At 43.9% G+C, this 22076-nt stretch overlaps 2 protein-coding genes across 7 annotated transcripts in view; one reads left to right on the forward strand and one right to left on the reverse strand.

Annotated features, from left to right (window-relative positions):
- Nucleotides 1-8092, reverse strand: part of SLC30A4 (solute carrier family 30 member 4) — a 29521-nt gene extending 21429 nt beyond the window's left edge. For 2 of the 5 annotated variants that reach the window (XM_077918803.1, XM_077918806.1), the window contains exons 1-2: nt 7949-8092; nt 5792-6337 (exon numbers count right to left, since the gene is read on the reverse strand). In XM_077918803.1, coding sequence (XP_077774929.1) covers nt 5792-6173 — 382 coding nt within the window. In that variant the 5' untranslated portion in view covers nt 6174-6337; nt 7949-8092. Of the gene's footprint in view, nt 1-5791; nt 6338-7249; nt 7695-7790; nt 7916-7948 lie in introns of those variants that run through there. The other 3 variants (XM_028705718.2, XM_077918804.1, XM_077918805.1) reach the window with 3 other exon arrangements.
- Nucleotides 8093-14307: 6215 nt separating this feature from the next.
- On the forward strand, nt 14308-21258 carry BLOC1S6 (biogenesis of lysosomal organelles complex 1 subunit 6). Of its 2 annotated transcripts, XM_028705719.2 has the most exons (5): nt 14317-14481; nt 16175-16319; nt 16519-16606; nt 17821-17907; nt 19685-21258. In XM_028705719.2, exons 1-5 carry the CDS (start codon nt 14418-14420, stop codon nt 19802-19804), a joined length of 504 nt encoding a protein of 167 aa, XP_028561552.2. In that variant the 5' UTR covers nt 14317-14417; the 3' UTR covers nt 19805-21258. The 2 variants fall into 2 exon arrangements, with proteins under 2 accessions (XP_028561553.2, XP_028561552.2); XM_028705720.2 differs by lacking the exon at nt 17821-17907 and having other exon boundaries at nt 14308-14481.
- The last annotated feature ends 818 nt before the right edge of the window (nt 21259-22076 follow it).

The following is a 22076-nucleotide window of genomic DNA, read 5'->3' on the forward strand; positions in this document are numbered from 1 at the left end:
TCCGCTAACCCAGAAATATTGCTTCAGGTTAAGCACTTTGCTTCAGGATGAGAACAGAAATCGGGCTCCGGCGGCGCGGCGGCAGCGGGAGGCCCCATTAGCTAAAGTGGTGCTTCAGGTTAAGAACAGTTTCAGGTTAAGTACGGACCTCCGGATCGAATTAAGTACTTAACCTGAGGTACCACTGTATATGAAACATGGTTTATAGCCCTGGTGTAAATATGCTAGGGTGTGTTTTAAAGGACCTGTAGCAAGAAGCACATACAAGTTAATAGAGTGGAACCTCAGTTTTCAAGCATCTTGGAAGCCGAACAATTTGGAACCCGAACACTGAAAACCCGGAAGTAATTGCTTCCGTTTTCGGACGTGTTTTCGGAAATCGAACGGCTTCCACTGCATGCTTTTCCATTTTTCAATGGATTTTGCCGACCGCCCATTGATCCTTGGTTTTCAGAAGTCGAACGGTCTTCCGGAATGGATTACATTTGAAATCCAAGGTTCCACTATATTAGGCAGCGAAACTACCCCCCTTCCCCCCACAGCTCAGGGTCAGCAGGAGTCATGGGCAGGCAGCGCGCCGAATGTCACCCCCCTTGGTGATGACACCCAGGGAGTCCGTCCTACCACCACCTTGCTCCGCCCCGATTAGAATATGCCAAAATGGCAAAGTTGACCGGAAAGCTCAGGAATCAAGAAGACCAGAACTTTTAACGAAGAATGGGGGAAATTCATAATTTATCTTGGAGACCACTGTAAGCAGGTGAAAACATTAGCAGGATTGCAGCAACACTTGTAATGTAGCAAGTACTATGGAGTTATATAAAACTCAGATTATTGGAAAAGATGCAGTAGAAAAGGTTTAATAAGAAGGACCCATGAAGGGGAGGTGGGAAGTCCAGAGATTCGGAGGAATATGTAAAAGCGGATGTGTTTGGATGTATTGTTATGATGTTATACTTCTAAAAACAAATAAAAACTATTTCAAAAAAAGAAGCACTACTTGCAGTGGTGGGACGCAACCATTGTAGCCTTGGAACTACACTGAAAAACAGACAAACCTTTTCCATGGCTTTTTTCCAGGAGCAACAATAATCACATGTACCGATCTGTTGTGTGGGATTAATGTGCCTCTCCTGCCCCTGTGATTAAATGGCGGAACCTGGGCGTGGAGGAAGAGTGTGGGCATATGCATAGTACCATGAAAATGAGGTACAGATCCTAAAATAAAGTTCCTCCTCCTCCTCTAGGTCTTTAGCCCTGCTCTAAATAAGTACTTGGGATGCAGGTGGCGCTGTGGGTTAAACCACAGAGCCTAGGACTTGCCAATCAGAAGGTCGACGGTTCGAATCCCCGCGACAGGGTGAGCTCCCATTGCTCGGTCCCTGCTCCTGCCAACCTAGCAGTTCAAAAGCACGTCAAAGTGCAAGTAGATAGATAGGTACCGCTCCGGTGGGAAGGTAAACGGTGTTTCCGTGCGCTATTCTGGTTCGTCAGAAGCGGCTTAGTCATACTGGCCACATGACCTGGAAGCTGTATGCCGGCTTCCTCAGCCAAAAAAGTGAGATGAATGCCGCAACCCCAGAATCATCCGTGACTGGACCTAACAGTCAGGGGTCCCTTTACCTTTACTTTTAAATAAGCACTTGGCTGACAAACTATTCTTCCTGTCCTCCCTTCCTCCACCGGGAAGCGCCTCTCCGCCCTGCCACTGCTGCCACCACTACCTCCCTGCTCCTGCCGCTGCCCGCTTTGCCACCACTGTGCACCCCGTCGCCATCGCGCCAATTTTGGGTGCGATCTTGCCCCCAATGAGCACGATGTTGCCCAAAATCAGTGCCAACGGCAGAGGCACTTCTCTGCCGATGGAAGCGGCAGGGTGAGGTGTGTCCGCAGCAACCCGATCACCATAGGCGAGTAAGAAAAAAGAAGTCTCCTTATTTCCTCCTCTGTAGAAGAGATTTCAAAAAGGACATGTTAACATCCCGGTCAATAATGTCTGTCTCATTGCCGCCTTCAATGAGCCATGAAGGACAAAGGCCCATCTCATGGCTGGCTGATCACAAATCTTTGTGCAAGCAGCTTAGGAGGTTCAGAGCTGAAAACTGGTGCAGCGTGGGGATAAATAATAGGCCAGGTGGCATTTTTTCCTGCGGAGACTGAGAAGTCAGCCACTGCACCCAGGTATCCAAAAATATTATTTATGTATGCTACTACCGCGGCCCGTGTTTTGCTAACCCAAAAATGGAAAATGAGTGAGGTCCCAACCAAAGAAGAATGGCAACTTAAACTGATGGAATATGCACAGCTTGCAGATTTAACATACAGAATAAGAGAACAAGAAGAATATATGTTTACTGATTATTTGGGTGAAAATTGTGTTCATTTAAAAACACTGGTAGCATTAAGATAAATTCAGCAGTGTAAAGAAGTTAAACCACAGAGCCTCTTGGGCTTGCCGATCAGAAGGTCGGCGGTTCGAATCCCTGCGACGGGGTGAGCTCCCGTTGCACGGTCCCTGGTCCTGCCAACCTAGCAGTTCGAAAGCACGCCAGCGCAAGTAGATAAATAGGTACCGCTCCGGCGGGAAGGTAAACGGCGTTTCCGTGCGCTGCTCTGGTTCGTCAGAAGCAGCTTAGTCGTGCCGGCCACATGATCCGGAAGCTGTATGCCGGCTCCCTCAGCCAGTAAAGCGAGACGAGCGCTGCAACCCCAGAGTCGTCCGCAACTGGACCTAATGGTCAGGGTTCCCTTTACCTTTACTAACAATGGATTACTGAATGGTTTAGTTCATCTAAAATATGCAGGGATGTATTGTATGCAAAATGAACCATGGAAAGAGAAGGAGAAACATTGATTTAAGGTTGTCTAAAGGAATATCTTGAAATGTAAATTAGAAAAATTTAATAAAAACTATTAAAAAACCACACTACTGCATTTGCTTTGGTTAACTTGACTCTCTGAGGGTTTCCAAACTGCAGAGTCTCTCTTAATTTCTGCCACGGTGCAAAGACTCCTCAAGTGCCGCAAGAGCTACGTCTCAGGAAAACTGCATTTCCATTAAGTCCAAGGAAGCTGCAAGCCTCCAGCCCAAGAGTTTTATTAACCATATTTGCCTACACCAAGTATATGCCAAGTTATTTATGACACTGAACATCTAAACGGGAGACACTTCCCATGCTGAAAGCACAACACAGGCCTTTGAAACCACATTCAAAACCACATCAACGAAGTTTGAGTTGACAGGAAACAACCCTCATTTGCCGCCATTGACCAAATGGCAAGTTTATACGGGGAACTTTATGCAACAAAACTTTTCACATGACTTTTAGAAACATGCGGAGAAAAGTAGAGTAGATCCAGTTGCTGGACTTCAGGACAAAGGGTTTTTTTAAAAAAAATCCAAACACTGCTTAAATAAATCCTCTTGTTTTTTGGTAATTTATCTGAAAAGTTTCATTGCTTAGTTACCGATATCTAACAAGGGTGCTGCTAGCTGCGAGAACTCAGAATGTCAGAATAATTAACCCAAGAGATATTAATCTGAACAGAAAGTCCAGGAATACAAATTATAGCAGGAAGAATACATCCAAGTAATCACACCAACTAAAGGGATTGCTCAGTTGGTACAGTATACGACTCTTAATCTCACGGGTCATGGGTTCAAGTCCCACGTTGGGCAAAAAGATTCCTGCATTGCAAGGGGTTGGACTAGATGACTCTTGCGGTCCCTTCCAACTCTACAATTCTATGAACAAATTCTAATTTGCAGCTACTTAAGGCTTTTGTGGGGTGCGGGTGGCCCTGTGGGTTAAACCACAGAGCCTAGGACTTGCTGATCAGAAAGTCGGCGGTTCGAATCCTGTGACGGGGTGAGCTCCCGTTGCTCGGTCCCTGCTCCTGCCAACCTAGCAGTTCGAAAGCACAAAGTGCAAGTAGATAAATAGGTACCGCTCCAGCGGGAAGGTAAACGGCGTTTCCGTGCGCTGCTCTGGTTCGCCAGAAGCGGCTTAGTCATTCTGGTCACATGACCAGCTGTACACCGGCTCCCTCGGCCAGTAAAGCAAGATGAGCGCCGCAACCCCAGAGTCGGCCATGACTGGACCTAATGGTCAGGGGTCCCTTTACCTTTAAGGCTTTTGTAATATCTGTACCTGCGAAAGTTCATGGTTGTGCATACTTTGAATGCTGTCGATATGAATGGGGTTTAGGAATGCCTATGTATGCTAGATTATGGCCGGTAATTTGATGATTTGACGGATTTGTTTTTTCAAAATGAAAAAACCTAACCATGTGACTTTATTCTGGGCTTTAAATCTTGACATGTATTTATGCAAGCATTACACAAACAAACATACATAATGTTCACAGTTGGCATAAATCCAACTGTGGTGGGTTGAACATTCAACATAAGAAGTAGCTAGTGGGGGAAACATTGTGGTTTTGAAACAAAAACAAAAGCACATGGTCCAGAATAACCGCACGATTTCAGACAGAATGAATGTCAGATAAAGAGCTTGAACTATGCATGTAACAAATACAACGGTCACAATCAATTATGATCATCCCAGTTAAAACAATGGAATGGGACTAAGCTGAGGCCCATTGATTTTCACAGAATTTAGCTGCAACTAACTTTTTCGGAAGTGTCACCATCAGAGGGATAGTTTCCGTGTAAATTCTACACATTTCAAGAGAAAGCCTCAAGGCTGTTACTTCTGGGCATGTGACATACAGCTAATCATAGATCTATGATTAGATCTATGATCTATCACAGAATCATAGAAGTGTACAATTTCAAGGGACCACAATGCAATGCAGGAAACTTTCATGACCCTGGAAATCGGAGTCTCACACACTACCGACCGAGCTACATAGTGCCCCATTGTTGTTGTTGTTTATTGAATTTATATACCACCCTATACCCGAGGGTCTCAGGGCGGTTCACAGAATAAAATCAAGATATAAAACCACAAAATACCTAATAAAAATAAAAACAGCAACCTAATTACCCCCTGCACCCCAAAACCCCACATTTTAAAAGGGCATAGGATGTAAATCGGATGTAACCAAGGCCTGGTTAAAGAGGAACGTTTTTGCCTGGCACCTAAAGGTGTATAATGAAGGAGCCAGGCGAACTTCCCTGGGGAGAGCATTCCACAGACGGGGAGCCACTGCAGAGAAGGCCCTGTTCTCATGTTGCCACCCTCTGAACCTCTCGAGGTTAAAAAGAGAGAGAAAGGGAGTTTTATTATAATTACGACTACAGTGGTACCTTGGGTTAAGAACTTAATTCGTTCTGGAGGTCCGTTCTTAACTTGAAACTGTTCTTAACCTGAGGTACCACTTTAGCTAATGGGGCCTCCCGCTGCTGCCGCCGCGCGATTTCTGTTCTCATCCTGAAGCAAAGTTCTTAACCCGAGGCACTATTTCTGGGTTAGCGGAGTCTGTAACCTGAAGCGTCTGTAACCCGAGGTGCCACTGTACTACTAAACTTCCTTTATCCCTTTCAGAAAAGCATCACCAACAGGAACACGAAATCTCCACTTTGCAAATGGAGACGTACTATTCAGGAGAATCGATGAATGTAGCAGTAATTTGCAAAGGTGGCAATGCCCTTTTCCACCCTCACATTGCTTTGACTTACTCAAGATGCCCTCTGAGCTTGCCGTCTCTTCATAATGAGATATGTTACCCGACGGTCCCACCAAGTAAATAATTAAAAGACTGTCCCCGAAGGCACAGCGAAACAATTGAAAGATCTCCTTCTCAGGAGAGATCAAGGCATTCTTACCTATCAGCTCCCCTGTCATAAAGAGGAGATAGAGGACGGCTGCTAGAACCAGCCGCCTCTTCACCTTCCTCTGCTTCGAGAGTTCCCTTTGCTTGTTGCAATTGTTACAAGGTTCTGCGCCGGGTCCGGTCTGCGCGTTCCGCAGGGCAATGTCTCTGTCCAGCAAGGACTCGTCGTCGGAGTGGGGGCCCAGGTGGGCCCCGTTGGCCGAAGCGTCCGCCGCATCCTCCGAAACCACCACCCGCAGCTTGTTGAACCTGGGGAAGTCCTCCTCGCCAACTTCGTCCGAGAAGTCAAAGGCACTGCAGTCGTTCAGGAACAAGGGGTCATTGTTCTTCCTCAGCACAGACTTGAGGCTGTTCCAGATGCTGGAATGAGCCATGGTAAGGGTTGCCGGCCGGCACCGCAGCCAAAAGCCGGCCCAATCGGCCCTTTTCTCCTCAGGCAACGTCCCCTCGCAGGCCAGAGGGCTTCATTTTGCTATTCACCCGGGTCATCTCTCACCTGGGAGAAGCCGCATGCGCCGAGTTCACCAAGAGATCAAAACTGCAACACGGAAAAAGAAGAGGGCGGGTTAGGAACTGAGGTAAACTTCTGCCCGTTGATATTGTGCCAGGATTGCAATAAGCTGCCCGGCCTGATGGGTTACAAAGTCTAAGAAGGTGTAGCCCAGTTTCCTCATACTCGTCCCATGCCTCTCCCATCTGTATAATTCCTTTAACTGTAAGCGCCTCGAGGCAGGGAACTGCTTCCATTAACAATTATGCAAAAAAAAGTGCCATGGATGTTGGTGGCACCCTGTGACTCATCAGATCAGGATGTTATAGGGAAGGAAATGTTTCTAAGAAACAGCTGGGGAAAGGGTTCGAGGAGCACCGGTGACCTATTTATTATTATGACAGTGGTACCTCAGGTTAAGTACTTAATTCGTTCCGGAGGTCCGTACTTAACCTGAAACTGTTCTTAAAACCTGAAGCACCACTTTAGCTAATGGGGCCTCCTGCTGCTGCCAGAGCACAATTTCTGCTCTCATCCTGAAGCAAAGTTCTTAACCTGAGGTAATATTTCTGGGTTAGCGGAGTCTGTAACCTGAAGCGTATGGAACCTGAAGCGTATGGAACCTGAGGTACCACTGTTTTAATTTCATTTCTATACCATTTTGTATTTTAAAGAAAAATCTCAAAGCGCTTTACAGCATATTAAAATATCAATGAAACAATCCAGAATCAAACATTTCTGAAGAAAGTCAAATATAAAGTATATAGTCAAAGCAACATAATTTAGAGGATTATTACCCCCTCCCTCATCCACCCCCGGGGTCCCCATAGAAAAGCAGAGAGGGGCGACCCTGCAAGTGACAGAGGGAAGCGCAATCCCTATGCCTCCCTGCGCGGAACAAAAACAATAGCGCGCAGTGGCACAGCTGGCGTGCCTCGGGGACAATGGCATGTTTCCTACCGCCAGGGAAAACCGCAGCCGCTATCCCGATGCGGAAGGGGGACATCGCGGCACGTCTGCACAGGAACAGGGTCCCTAACAGCAGCGCCTAAAGACGCGCGGTCTACCTGCCCCCGTGGAGAAGGCGCCCTGCGCTTTGCGCGCGATCCAGCGCTTCAGGATACGTCCCTCGAGTCGGAGAGAATAGATTCCTGCGCTCTTCTCCCCCGCCGGCAGCCAACTGAGCAGAGCCAGCTTGCAAAGGGATTAGCAAAAAAAGAGGGTGTGGGCTTCTGGGGAAGAATATGCATGCCTGAATATTCATCCAAGCAGCCTCGCCTCCCCCTGGAAAGGGAAGGTTTCTCCGCCGATCGCGCCATCCCCCCCATTCACCTCCCAAAACAGGGGGGGGAAACCCAAAAACCAGCCAGTCCAGAGGCGCACAGCTTCCGAGAGGCCTTTAGATTTCCCCATGGCGGATGTGCAAGCCGCTGTCCCAGCGTCCGGGTCCCGGGTGCTGCGCCCAGGTGCCCCCCTCGCCCCCCAGCAATTCGTCCCCGACCATTTTTTATTTGCTGTTTTCTTTGGGAGGCTGGCTGATCGGTTACACAGAAAGGCGAGACGCGTTCTCACGATGCGGGTCCGGGGATCACGGAGTTACAGCAAGAAAAAAGGAGGAAAAAAGCGGGGGTTGCAATGCACATACACACGCAAACGCACCGCCTTTCCGAGACGAAGAAAAGCCAGCTGCCGTTTCACGTGCCTGGATTCTCTTGACACCCATCTGAGCTCCGAATCTCAACCGCTGCAGCAACGGCGCCCAGGATTCGAAAGGGTTAAGCGTGCACATGGAGTCGGAGCGCGGGGCAGGCTGGGAATTGTAGGCAGTTCTAGAAGGGGAGTTGTTGCATGACCTCCTGTGCAATAAATAAGCCTTAAAGCAAATGCACGCATGCAGGTTGCTTTGTTGCTTTCCTGTCTGCATTCTGTTGTTTGTTTGTTTGTTTGTTTGTTTGTTTACTGTAACCTACAAGAGTTGTACAAGCTCATCTCCCCCAATTTTTCATCCTCACAATAACCCTAAGAGGTAGGTCAAGCTGGGAGACTAGTGATACATCCCTGCATATTTTACGTGAACAAAACCGTTCAGTAATCTATTGTTATAGGACCCTAGGACGCCTAGGACCCTCGTACCTACGGGACCGCCTCTCCTGGTATGCCCCACGGAGGACCTTAAGGGTCCATATATAGCAACACCCTAGTGGTCCCGGGCCCTAAGGAAGTTAAGATTAAGATCTTCAACCAGAGCCAGGGCCTTTTCAACACCGGCTCCGGCCTGGTGGAACACTCTGCCTCATGAGACCAGGGCCCTGCAGGATCTGATCTCTTTCCGCAGGGCCTGTAAGACAGAGTTGTTCCGCCTGGCCTTTGGCTTGGAGCCAATTTGATTCCCTCCCTCCCTCTCTTTCTTTTTTCTTTTCCTTCTCCTCCTGCAATGAGGCTACATTTTAATATTTTAATGTTCCATTATTTTAATGTTGCATTTTATTTTTGTTTTTAAGTTGTAATCATTCTTCTTGTTTTTATTATTGCTTGTAAGCCGCTCTGAGCCCGGCCTTGGCTGGGGAGGGCGGGGTATAAATAAAAAATTATTATTATTATTATTATTATTATTATTATTATTATTATTATTATTATTATATCCATCAAAACTTACTTACACTTGAAATTATCCTAATGCTACCAGCGTTTTTAAATGCACACAATTTTCACACATATATTCAGTAAACATTTTCCAGTCTTCTCTAAACATATGTTCTTCTTGTTCTCTTATTCTATATCAGGCACGTCCAACTCCCAAGAGACTGCGATCTACTCACAGTATAAAAAAACCGGCTATGATCTACCCCATTGTTGAGCTGTGTGTGTGTACTTCATACCATGATCAACCTGGGACATCCCCGTGATCAACTGTTGGGCATGCCTGTTCTATACGTTAAAACTGCAAAATGTGTGTATTCCATCAATTTCAGTTTTCCATTTGGGGGCCACAGTAGTAAAGTAAAGGTAAAGGCAGTGGCGTAGCGTGGGTTGTCAGCACCCGGGGCAAGGCAAGTAATTTGCGCCCCCTAACCCGTGGATTTGCACCCCCTAACCCGTGGATTTGCCCTAACCCCAGATGTTGCGCCCGGTGCTGCCGGCCCCCCCTGCACCCCCCGCGCTACGCCACCGGGTAAAGGGATCCCTGTAGCATACATAAATAGTCTTTTTTGACAACTGGGAATCTCCCTCTGAATTATCCCCAACCAAAAGGACTCTGGATTTTTTTGGAAATGTGCTTTTAAACATCTATATACTTTACTCTCACTGAAATCAATGGGGTGTGGAAGTAAATCTTGCCTTATATTAATTATAGTTCTTACAAGATGCGTCAATTGGCATTCTGCACTGACAGTACAACTTGCTAGACCATCACCAAGAAACCTCGGTTGTGCTCCATGCCGCTTCCCACCAAATGTTTAACAAAACTGTTAATCATTTCTCATGAGAAGCAAGGACACTACCCTACGCAAACGGAAAATCTGCTGTTCTTTGTAGAGCACAAAAAAGTCACATTGTACATAACCAGCAGCTTTATCTTTCAACCACAAAAACTAGAATAGCAAAATGCTTGCCGTGGTCATTTGGTCATTAGCAGAAGTGCAATTTTTACAATGCTTTTAAGAAGATTGGACAAAGCAATGCTCTGCAATGAAAAAGCGCTGACATAACAGTACAAAATCCTCGCCGTAGATACCTTTTAAATTGCTCACAGCGTGATTAACAGCAGTCATTCTGGCTTGCATCGGGATTCTTTGCTTTGCTAAATGCTGTGGCTTCCTGGGCTTAGCAAAGTGTTACCACCTTCTTATGGGCAGACATTCTGCACCTTCAAGAGCTATATGTTAGGCAGAAAATCAACAGGTGATGCCTGTGTATATCTCGCCTTTCCTGCAGAACTCAAAACAGTAAACAAGCTCTCCAATCTTGGCACTGAGCAAATCTGCTTATATTCAAACAAGTTTGTTGCTTCTCTTCCCTTTTCAGCCCATCCTTATGCTAAAGGGAAAAAGGGGCTCCTGTATCTTTTAAAGTTGTGCAGAAGATTATTAACAGCTTTAGGTAGGCGGAGAAAAGCTGCAGCTGCAGCTAGTGTAAAATCTAGGAGCCAAATTAATAGCTAGGGTCAGAGCATCACCTTGTAGCACACCTGTTCTGGCCCAACTGCTCTGACAGCTTATACATTTCTGAGCACAATTCAAGAAGTTCTGGTTTTAATTCATAAAGACTTATGTGTGAGTGTCAGGAGGTGGTTGGAGGATGGATGGCAGCTAACAGATTGAGGTTGAATCCTGACAAGACAGAAGTACTGTTTTGGGGGGACTGGGCGAGTGAGTGTGGGGAATCCCTGGTCCTGAATGGGGTAACATAATAATAATAATAATAATAATAATAATAATAATAATAATAATAATAATAATAATAATAATTATTATTATTATTATTATTATTATTATTATTATTATTATTATTATTTATTATTATTTGTACCCCGCCCATCTGGCTGGGTTTCCCCAGCCACTCTGGGCGGCTTCCAACAAAGATGAAAGATACACTAAAATGTCACATATTAAAAACTTCCCTGATGTCTTCTGAATGTCAGGTAGATGTTTATCGCTTTGACGTCTGATGGGAGGGCGTTCCACAGGGCGGGCGCCACTACCGAGAAGGCCCTCTGCCTTGTTCCCTGTAACTTGGCCTCTCGCAGTGAGGGAACTGCCAGAAGGCCCTCGGAGCTGGACCTCAGTGTCCGTGTAGAACGATGGGGGAGGAGACGCTCCTTCAGATATACTGGACCGAGGCCATTTATGGCTTTAAAGGTCAGCACCAACACTTTGAATTGTGCTCGGAAACGTACTGGGAGCCAATGTAGGTTTTTCAAGACCGGTGTTATATGGTCTCGGCGGCCGCTCCCAGTCACCAGTCTAGCTGCCGCATTCTGGATTAGTTGTAGTTTCCGGGTCACCTTCAAAAGTAGCCCCACATAGAGCGCATTGCAGTAGTCCAAGCGGGAGATAACCAGAGCATGTACCACTCTGGCGAGACAGTTGGTCTTCAGGGGCACAGTTACCCCATTCAGGACCAGGGAATCCTCCACACCTGCCCGCCTCCTGTCGCCCAAAAACAGTACTTCTGTCTTGTCAGGATTCAACCTCAATCTGTTAGCCGCCATCCATCCTCCAACCGCTTCCAGACACTCACACAGGACCTTCACCGCCTTCACTGGTTCTGATTTAAAAGAGAGGTAGAGCTGGGTATCATCTGCATATTGATGGACACCCAACCCAAACCCCCTGGTGATCTCTCCCAGCGGCTGCATGTAAATGTTGAAAAGCATGGGGGAGAGGACAGAACCCTGAGGCACCCCACAAATGAGAGCCCAGGGGTCTGAACACTCATCCCCCACCACCACTTTCTGAACATGGCCCAGGAGGAAGGAGCGGAACCACTGTATAACTGTGCCCCTGAAGGACCAGGTGTGCAGCCTGGGAGTCATTTTGGACTCACAGCTGTCCATGGAGGTGCAGGTCAATTCTGTGTCCAGGGCAGCTGTCTACCAGATCCATCTGGTACACAGGCTGAGACCCTACCTGCTCGCAGACTGTCTTGCCAGAGTGTTGCATGCTCTAGTTAAATCTCCCACTTGGACTACTGCAATGCTCTCTACTTGGGGCTAGCTTTGAAGGTGACCCGGAAACTACAACAAATCCAGAATGTGGCAGCCAGACCGGTGACTGGGAGCGGCTGCCAAGACCATATAACACTCTTACCCAAGGCGGTTTAGTTGAGTAATCACATCTAATTCAATGAGCATTACTCCCTAGTAGAGCAAAGCAACTGGGAAGTTAAGTCCTACTGCACTAAGTGGAACCAATTTCCAAGTAAACATGCACAGGATTTGGCTGCTAACGTTGTAAATTTAAGAGCAGCAAAAGAAAAAAAATGTTTTGGAAATGTTTTAATTTGTTTTAATTAAGGTTTAACATTCCTGGTTTACTTCATTTTGATTTCTATTTTTGCTCAATGAACACTCTGACCTCCTCCACCCTCTGGACAATACATTCTTAAATCTCTGAAGGCTGTGAAACGGTCTGTTTTTAGCTGTTTGAAAGGTTGCACGTTTCACTTATTAACTTACTCAATTTCTGCATTCCATGGAGGCAAGGCCAGAAAATATTTGACAACTAATTCCCTTTTCACAATATACAGAAGTGTGGTAAACAGATTAATATGCAGATTGGTGTAATTGATTCCAATCCAAAACCATTCAATGTCAGGAGAGGGTGGGGCTTTGTTTCAATATATCATCATCATTCTTATTATTTACATCATTTAAAGCTTGCTCTTCATTAAACGTTTTCAATCCTAGAGCAAGGGATATGGGTGCTTCTGTTTTTCTCAGGCTACTAACTCTTTCTGAAGAAATATGGGATTACTAGCTTTTGGAGCAATCACTGAAGCTGTGCCTATTGGAGTCAACTGATGCACAGTCAGGGTATAATGTTTATACTTTGAATAACTTGCCTTGCTGGTTTGTGCATATCAAGCTGGTTAAAATGGTTTAAAATGATGGCAGGCAACCCCTTATAACAGATAAATCAATTAAAATTCAGGATAAACCAATTTATCCTGCAGCTGTGCCCAGGAAGGTGATTATCCCCCTAGTAATAGCAAGCAGAAAGCCCCCAAAGGATTCAAGGTTTGTCACCCAAAAGCTTTGGATCAGCTTCATACAAAGCTCCGCAAATCCCCTAAGGGACCCTGAAATTGGCATAGTGAAAAATTGCAAAGCAACATTCCCCGTACCTACTGTCTTGGCTGGCACAAAGCAATTGAGCTGCCATGTTGCACTTTCTCCCTGACATCATTTAGGATTGCTCTGAAAAAACTGGAAGGCAGTTTTGAGGAAATGTGATCAAAAGTCAACTGCTCAGCATGTGACATAACTTATGGAAATAATGGATAATTATAAACTAGATATTATTCAATATGCAGTTAATACAGAGATGTAGAGGACCCATGTTGGGGTGGAGGGAAGTCTCAATACTTCATTATACAACTGTACTTCATTTCCAACACTTTAGGATTGCTTTTGTGAATATTCTGGATGGAGAAGGATAACCGTGATGTATTTTGAAAAACCAGTAAAGATTAAACTTGGAGCAAAAGTCAACTGCTCATGGTCTCCTTTAGTGTCACCATGAATAGTTTTCTTTTTAATTGGCAGCTTCTGCTTTTATTGTGAGGTGGCTCCTAGTTTGCCCCATAAAATTTATCTGTGGAGATTTCTACACACCCACCCCAGCTATATACTCTGGTCTCCTGGTTTTTTTGGTTTTGTTTTCTTTTTTGTTTTTTTTAATTATTCAATTTCCAATATAAAATTTAAACATACATTTTCAATATTATCGCAAATACAAATTTTGACTTCCTTTGACTCATCCGCAAATCTTCCATTATCAAATCTTCTATCCGCAATTCTAAATTTAACATTGCCTTTTGTTTTAAATAAACTTACTCCCTTGTTCCCTTTTTTACAGTGTTTCTAATATTATTTCTTCAACAAAGCTTCCTCCTGGTTTTGTTTTGTTGCCTTCTTCTCTACTTGTGGAATACTATGGTGCTGCTTGTTTCTCTTTTTTTCTTTCATTTACGTCTCACCTTGTTTGGCGCACTGATGATGATGATGATGATAATAATAATAATAATAATAATAATAATAATAATAATAATAATAATAATAATAATTTATTTATTTATTTATTTATTTATTTATTTATACCCCGCCCATCTGGCTGGATCTCCCCAGTCACTCTGGGCGGCTTCCAACAAAGATTAAAAATACATTAAAATTATGTACTTTCAATAAAGATTTTTCAAAACAACAACAACATTGCTGTTCGCCTCTAGACTTTTATTTTCTTATCTCTATGGTTCTCAGGCGCCCGTCTTCCTTCCTACGTCGAGGCTGGCTGCCTTTTTGACCGGAAGGCCTACTTCAACTTCCGGCTTTGGCGGGGCCTGGCGTTGCCTTGGCTTCCCCTCGAAAATAAATATCTTGTCTGTCTGTTTCGCGAGGGAGGAAGCGATGAGTCTGGCGGACCCGCTGGACGTGGAGGCGGCTCTGCAGGCCCGAAACGACCCTGCTTTGGGTATGTTGGCTTCGGCGGCCGGGGCTGCCGTTGCGGGGGGTTGGGCTAGATGACCGCCGGGGGTCCCCTCGCGGGGCCCTCAAAGTCTGAACGGATTTGATCCGCCCGCTCTTGGTCCGTTTGGGAAGACATCTAGGCCGCTCACAGATCACAGAGCTGCGGATCGTGCGGCTGAAGCCTTCCAGGACCGCAGCCAAAAACGGCTCGCTTCCATCAAACGCCGTGAAATGTATATTAAGTCCGTAATAAAATATCACGGGGTTGCATCCTACTCGGAGTAGACCTGTTGAAAACTGTGGGACATGGCTGGGGAAATCCAGCCAGAAGGACGGAGTATAAATAATGATATTATTATTGTTGTTGTTGTTGTTGTTATTTATTAGACAGATTAGCGGGTATAAATATCATCATCATCATCAATAATTGTATTTTATTATTGGCTAACTCGGGTTCCATTAATCTCGACAGGACTGTGCTTCAGTATAACTGTTTGTTGGGATGCAGCCCCTCAGTTCTTGAAAGATGCCACCGGGTTTTGGGGTTTTGTTCCAAAGGATGTGTTTTCGTTCGTTTGTTTGTTTGTTTGTTTGTTTGTTTGTTTGTTGCATTGCAATGACATCTTCTAGATATGGCAAAAGAACATCCTAACTGCTAGAAAGCTAGTGGAAAACCTCCATGTGTCGAGTCCTTATTGCTTCATTTCAATGTAACATGGAGGTTTTTTATGTCGATGTTTCCATGTACTCGACTACTCAAATTAGGGAAAGAGCAAAAAAATGACTCTGCTGTAAGCAAGGCCAATTGGATTTTTTAATAATAATATTGTTTATACCCCGCCCATCTGGCTGAGTTTCCCCAGCCACTCTGGGCAGCTCCCAACAGAATATTAAAAACACGACAAAACATCAAACATTAAAAACTTCCCCAAACAGGGCTTCCTTTCGATGCCTTCCAAAAGTCAGATAATTGCTCATTGCCTTGTCATCTGGTGGGAGGGCATTCCACAGGCCAGGCGCCACTACCAAGAAGGCCCTCTGCCTGGTTCCCTGTAACCTCGCTTCTCATAGGGAGGGAACTGCCAGAAGTCCTTCAGATCTGGACCTCAGTGTCCGGGCTGAACGATGGGGGTGGACACGCTTGAGAGCCAAAATGGGTTACCCAACTTGGTTGCAGATAATAAAAAGCATGCTTTAAAAGGTTCTGCTTACCTTTGTTTGTTTGGTAAAAGTGTATGCGCCTCTTGATTGGTTTGGTTTGTTTGTTTTTAAGACTCAAAAGCAGTTTACAAAAGGTGAAACAATAAAATAAAAGTCACAACCGTACTCTAGCAAGCGGCAAAAAGAGTACAGTGCGACTTCACAGGAAAACTGCCAAAAATTGAAGAGATGGGTGGGTGAATTTGCAGGCTGAAGATTGAAAGGTGAGCTTTCTCACCTTGGATAAACGTGGAAAATAAGGCAGCCTTTATTTATGCATGTTGTTCAGATCACCCAATAATGATCACCACAGCATAAAATAATTTTAGCAGGGATCTTGCATTACTCTGCTCTTTAGTGTTTAGGGTTTTTAACTGCTTGTTATGTGGTTGTATTTTGTATGCTTATTCATTGGGTTTTTAATTTTGCATTTACATAATTAACATTTGTGTGCACACGTATACACATTTGACAAAAATGTATGTCATCTGTTACAGATTCTAACGATAATTCTCCCGATGAAGGATTAATAGAAGACTTCGCTGTTATAGACCAGAAAGCTGTGGAGCAGCTAACAGAAGGGCTGATTTCACATTATTTACCTGATCTACAACGATCAAAACTATCCTTAAAAGAGCTAACGTATGTAAACAATCGAAATGCACATGTTTCTTTTTCTTTCTTTCAGATGCTAAATACTGTAGATTGTTTGTAAGAAAAGAACAAGTTTCCTTTTATATTTGACTCTTCTGGCACGCAGCATTTGCTCTTCACTAAATTCTGTAATTGAATACGTGGTTTTATTGTGAAATATATGTAAACTATTGTGTTCTTCTTTCAGACAGAACCAAGAAGTACTACTAGAAACTCTGCAGCAAGAAATCTCAAAGTTTAAAGAATGCAATTCTGTTCTTGATATCAATGTGCTGGTAAGTGTGTTCTGTCATATAACTGTTTGCTTTTTCCTCAGTTTTAAAGGTCGTGTTTGTACAAAAACACTACAAATGGAATCTTGTATTTTGAGAAAATCTTTGCTCAGTGGGGAAACCTAAACACAGGATAATTAACCACAACCAGGGAAACTTAGCATCTCGTTCTGAAGTTTCATATCTTGCATATTTGTATTCACAATTGTCTCTCCTTTGTCCTTGGCACATGTAACATGGGAGTACAGTGGTACCTTGGTTCTCAAACTTAGTCCGTTCCAGAAGTCCGTTCCAAAACCAAAGTGTTCCAAAACCAAGGTGCACTTTCCCATAGAAAGTTATGCAAAACAGATTAATCTGTTCCAGACTTTTAAAAACAACCCCTGAAACAGCAATTTAACATGAATTTTACTATCTAATTACACCATTGATACATAAAATAAAAGCAATAATCAATGCACTGTACTATAAAATAAATAAGACAGTACTGTAGATTATAAAAATTAATTCCCCCCCCCTTACCTGCAGTGATAGTCATTGTTTGGATGGGGGGGCTTTTATCCATTTCTGCAGTTACACAATCAATCATTCAGTAGCTGAACTGGGTTCCACACAGTCACAAAAACAAATGAACCGAAAAAGCCTCAAAAACAAAAACGCAAAATAAATAGCAAAAACAAAAGTGCCAAACTTATCCCGTTCCGGAAGTCCATTTGATTTCTGAAATACTGAAAAACCAATGCGCAGCTTCTGATTGGTGCAGGCGCCCAGGAATCAATAGCCGACAGCCTCATTGGACGTTCAGCTTCCGAAAAACATTCGAGAACCTGAACACTTACTTCCGGGTTTTCGGTGGTTGGGAACCAAGGTGTTTGAGAACTGAGGTACCACTGTACTCCCCATCACACACTGTAAGACTTACTTTTGAGCAAACATACATAAATGAGAGTGCAGGTCAGTCTTCAGGAGTAGCTCTTGATGTGGTACGGCCTTTTAAAATAGATGGATTTTTAGCACATTCTAGCATCGTACATCCCAATCATGCAGGTTTACATGGAAGTAACTCACTGAGAAGGTGGAACTTAACTTCCAAGTACATATGCATTGTATTACAACTTTTCACTTATTTCAGTAACTTCAGGCCATTACGTGAGTTGCTGATGTTGAAGTTATATGTTCTACTGAATTCTTGCTTTTTTTGTTGTCGCTCTCTCAAGTTTTCAGAAGCAAAGTACTATCACAACAAGCTGGTAAACATTAGGAAAGAGATGCTCCTGCTGCATGAGAAAACATCAAAGTTGAAAGTGAGTCTTGTTTCACTTTGACTAACAAAGGTTAAAGAGTACTTCTTATTTCTTTGTTCTTTGAGGTCTTGCAGATCAAGTTTGATCTTCATCCTCTGCTTTTGCTTTATATTTCTATTGGGAACTAGCATTTTCTTAATTTTCCAGTTTTTGAAGTTGTTATCTTTCTGATGAAAGGCTAGGGAAAGCAGAATCCCTAGTACCATTAATGCTACCATGAGGAGAATTTATCAGGCTACCGAAGAGCAGTTACCGTAATATTATGATAGTGCAATCTTGTTAGTATGTTTGGGCTGCAATCATCTATACTTAGTGAGACTTACTTCTTTGTTAATATACATGATATCCAGTTGTACATCTCATATTTAGGTCTCTAATGAATGAAGGTGACAGTCCTATGCGCTTGCTTACCAGCAAGCAAGCACCACTTAACAAAACAGAACTTCCCTACAAGTAAGCATACATGTGCTGTATTAAAATTATCTAAAAGGTAAAGGGACCCCTGACCATTAGGTCCATTCATACCAACTCTGGGCTTGCGGCGCTCATTTCGCTTTATTGGCCGAGGGAGCCAGTGTACAGCTTCCGGGTCATGTGGCCAGTATAACTAAGCCGCTTCTGGCGAACCAGAGCAGCACACAGAAACGCCGTTTACTTTCCCCCCAGAGCGGTACCTATTTATCTACTTGCACTTTGACGTGCTTTTGAACTGCTAGGTTGGCAGGAACAGCAACCAAGCAATGGGAGCTCACCCCATTGCGGGGATTCGAACCGCTGACCTTCTGATTGGCAAGTCCTAGGCTCTGTGGTTTAAGCCACAGCCCGACCCGCGTCCCTTGTTATCTATAGATGCTACCTAATGATGAATTTATCTTTTATTCATACATAGGCTAAGTATTCAGTCTATATATTGGCTACTCATAAGTGTTGTTTCAATTGCTGTACGGGTAGGAGTGTATGTAAACATGAATAAAATTATTTGAATTGTTTGTGTGTGTTGCATGTAATTTTTCCTTAGACCAACAGCACTCCCTGTAATAGCAAACTCAGGTGGTGAGGACTGGTAGAAAAAGAATAAAAGCAAGGCTGCTGGAAAATAAAAAGAAGGTACAGTCGTACCTTGGATCTCGAACAAATGCTTTGGCTCCTGAACAAATCGGCTCCCGATCAAAACCCGGAAGTGAGTGTTCCGGTTTTCAAATGATTTTTGGAAGCCGAATGTCTGGCATGGCTTCCGATTGGCTGCAAGAGCTTCCTGCAGCCAATCAGAAGCTGTGCTTTGGTTTCCAAATGTTTTGGAAGTTGAATAGACTTCTGGAACGGATTCCGTTCGTCTTCCAAGGTACGACTGTATTGTCATCGGCCTCTTTGGGAGGGACCTGTGAGGTTGCGGAAAGACTAAGTATCCACTTAGGGAGCATTCCACACACCCCTAAAAAAAGCCTGATGTTGTCTGGGCACACTGAATAGCCATGGAATCCAGTATTGAGTGTCAATTGGAAAAGCAAGTGGGGAAAATGTGTGAGTGGGGAAGAGAACAGGATACTACGCTTAGAGCGAATGGCTGGCTAAAATCCTGAACAGGAGCACTTCTGTTAGGTCGGATCCACCGTGACATTATGTTGCAAATCCCACTTGGTGGGCATTTTTTTGGGTGGGTGGAGTTTTCTGAAAAACCTCAGGAGAAATAACAACGGGATATCATTGCTGCTGTCCTGTCAAATCTAATTCTACAGCTTCAGGAAAGTCACATTCTTTTTCTGGCTTTTCGTTTCAGAGAAGAGCTCTCAAACTCCAGCAAAAGAGGCAGAAAGAAGAACTGGAACGAGAGCAGCAACGGGAAAAAGAGCTCGAAAGAGAGAAACAGTTAACGGCCAAACCCGCAAAAAGAACATGAAAGCCGAACATGTATTGGCTTGTCGAACTAATTACACTATTCTCTGGACTTGGTGGGGAGGCCCATGTACGCACCTCATGAACCTGATGTTCTTCCTTGCCAAGAAGTCTTATTAGTTCAGTATTAGCGTTTCCAGGTTGCTGTTTCCTAATCAGGAAAGCAGGAACAGGGAGCTTACCAGCAGCTCAAGATGCCTTTTCGATTAACGCTATACAGCTTAACGTTGCTGCGTCAGCCTTTTTCTTACTTCCCACAAATAGAATCTTGCATTCTTTAACAGCATCTTAGATGGTCTTAGGTTGGTGCATCCTTGCCCTAAATGTACGAATGTTTTGTTGATAGCTGACCTCTACCTCATTAACTATAGGCTTAATCTTTAAGTCTGGTTTACAATTCTTGGCTCGTTGGTTCTCCCTTTCCTGTTGCCGTGTACAAAATAAGCATGGCAGCTGTAGACCGACTAGGAATGAGAAGCCGCATGACAACCTTGTCCGTTTTATTTCAACTCGGAGAACAATAGGCACTGCGGGCGAAGTGAGGCTTTTAGATTCAATTATGTCGTCTTCCGATCATGTCAGAATTAAAGTGTGTCTGTAAAAACCCACAGCAAATGAGTGCTCTTGCATAACACTGATTTCGGTGGTGGCAGTAGTGAAGTTTACGTGGCAAAACTCTTGGCTCTGCATACGCTGCAGGTACCTGCTGAAATCGCAAAATGTGGATGATACAGGGCCCACCAGATGTGGTAATACTACAATTCCCATAAGCCCTAATCAGCACAACACAAACAACAGGGATAGTGGGAGTTCGAGTCTAGCAGCATCTCAAAGGCCAAAAGTCCCCCATCCTTTCCATATTTAAACGCCCATGTTTAGAGGGTTGGAGGGTTAGGGCAGGCATCCCCAACCTTCGGCCCTCCAGATGTTTTGGACTACAATTCCCATAAGCCCTGAACACTGGTCCTGCTAGCTAGGAATCATGGGAGTTGTAGGCCAAAACATTTGGAGGGCCGCAGGTTGGGGATGCCTGGGTGATGGTTGGAGGGTTAGGGATGGGGTTAAGGGAGAGGGCTAGAGGGTTAGAAAGGATTAGAGACATATCTAGGGAGCCCCTTGAAAGTTCTTGTAGATTATAACCATTGGTTCCAGCTTTCCTAGTGGTGCTCCGTAGCGTGGTTTTAGAATTGTTCAATGTGCATTGCAATGACATCTTCTAGATATGGCAAAAGAATAGGATGACATCTGAACTGCTAGAAAGCTAGTGGAAAACTAGCCTGTGTTGAGTCCTTATTGCATCACTTCAGTTTCACAGATATATTTTTTATGTCCATGTTTCTATGCCCTCAACTACTCAAATTATGGAAAGAGCAAAAAATGACTCTGCTGTAACTAAGGCCGATTGGATTTCAAACAATCTTCGGAGCCAAAGTGGGTTACCCGACTTGGTTGCAGATATTGCAAATTATTAAAGCATACTTTAATAATTAATTTAATTGCGTACTTCTCAGTGGGAAAAAAAACCTGATAGATGCTGTGGTTTCCACTTATTTCTAATATATATATATATATATATATATATATATATATATATATATATTAAAGTCCAGGGGGGTTTTATTGTTTTGTTTTGGGACAGAGTATCTCCTGTTAAAACACCTTATTTGTAATCAAATGTAAATGAAATTAGATTGCAGGTCTATATATATATAGCTTAATTAATTCCAATAAAATGGAAAAAAATAAAGACACAATATGAAAAATAATAAAGAAACAATTCAACCAACTCCAGTATATCAAATTTCTTTGTCTTTAACTTTTTTAAAAAAAATAAATATATTATTATTATGCCTATCATTTCACTTCCCTCTCCCTTTGGGGGAAGAGTGTGTTCCATCCATCTTTTCTGTAAGAGCGAACAAGTGAACTTTCATCAGACTTGTGAAATGATGCATTTTCAAACATTCTCAAAGGAAACTTGCAGGAACTTGTGCTAGAGTAATCACAGGCTCAGTAATTTAGACCTATCTCAGTACTGTCCACACTGACTGGCAGCAGCCTGCCAAGGTTTCAGAAAGAACACCCCCCCCCCACCTGCAAATGGCAGGAGCTGCTGGCATGGGAATTTTCTTGGTACACAGATGCCCAGGGAGATGCTGCTGTAGCAAGACTGATATGTTATCACTGCCTAACACTATGTGAGCCTTGAGCAGGTTGGCCAGACAAACATGTTGAGTTTACGGATTAATTTAGTGCTGGTAGCCCTGAGCTTAAAA

Source organism: Podarcis muralis, chromosome 14, assembly GCF_964188315.1.
Source record: "Podarcis muralis chromosome 14, rPodMur119.hap1.1, whole genome shotgun sequence".
NCBI lineage: Eukaryota > Metazoa > Chordata > Lepidosauria > Squamata > Lacertidae > Podarcis > Podarcis muralis.

Excerpts from the sequence above, each read along its gene's own strand:
- BLOC1S6 (XM_028705719.2), top strand. The coding sequence starts at position 14,418 with ATGAGTCTGGCGGACCCGCTGGACGTGGAGGCGGCTCTGCAGGCCCGA. Across the intron at positions 16,320-16,518 it reads CTATCCTTAAAAGAGCTAAC|ACAGAACCAAGAAGTACTAC; the intron begins GTATGTAAACAA and ends TTCTTCTTTCAG. Across the intron at positions 16,607-17,820 it reads TTCTTGATATCAATGTGCTG|TTTTCAGAAGCAAAGTACTA; the intron begins GTAAGTGTGTTC and ends CGCTCTCTCAAG.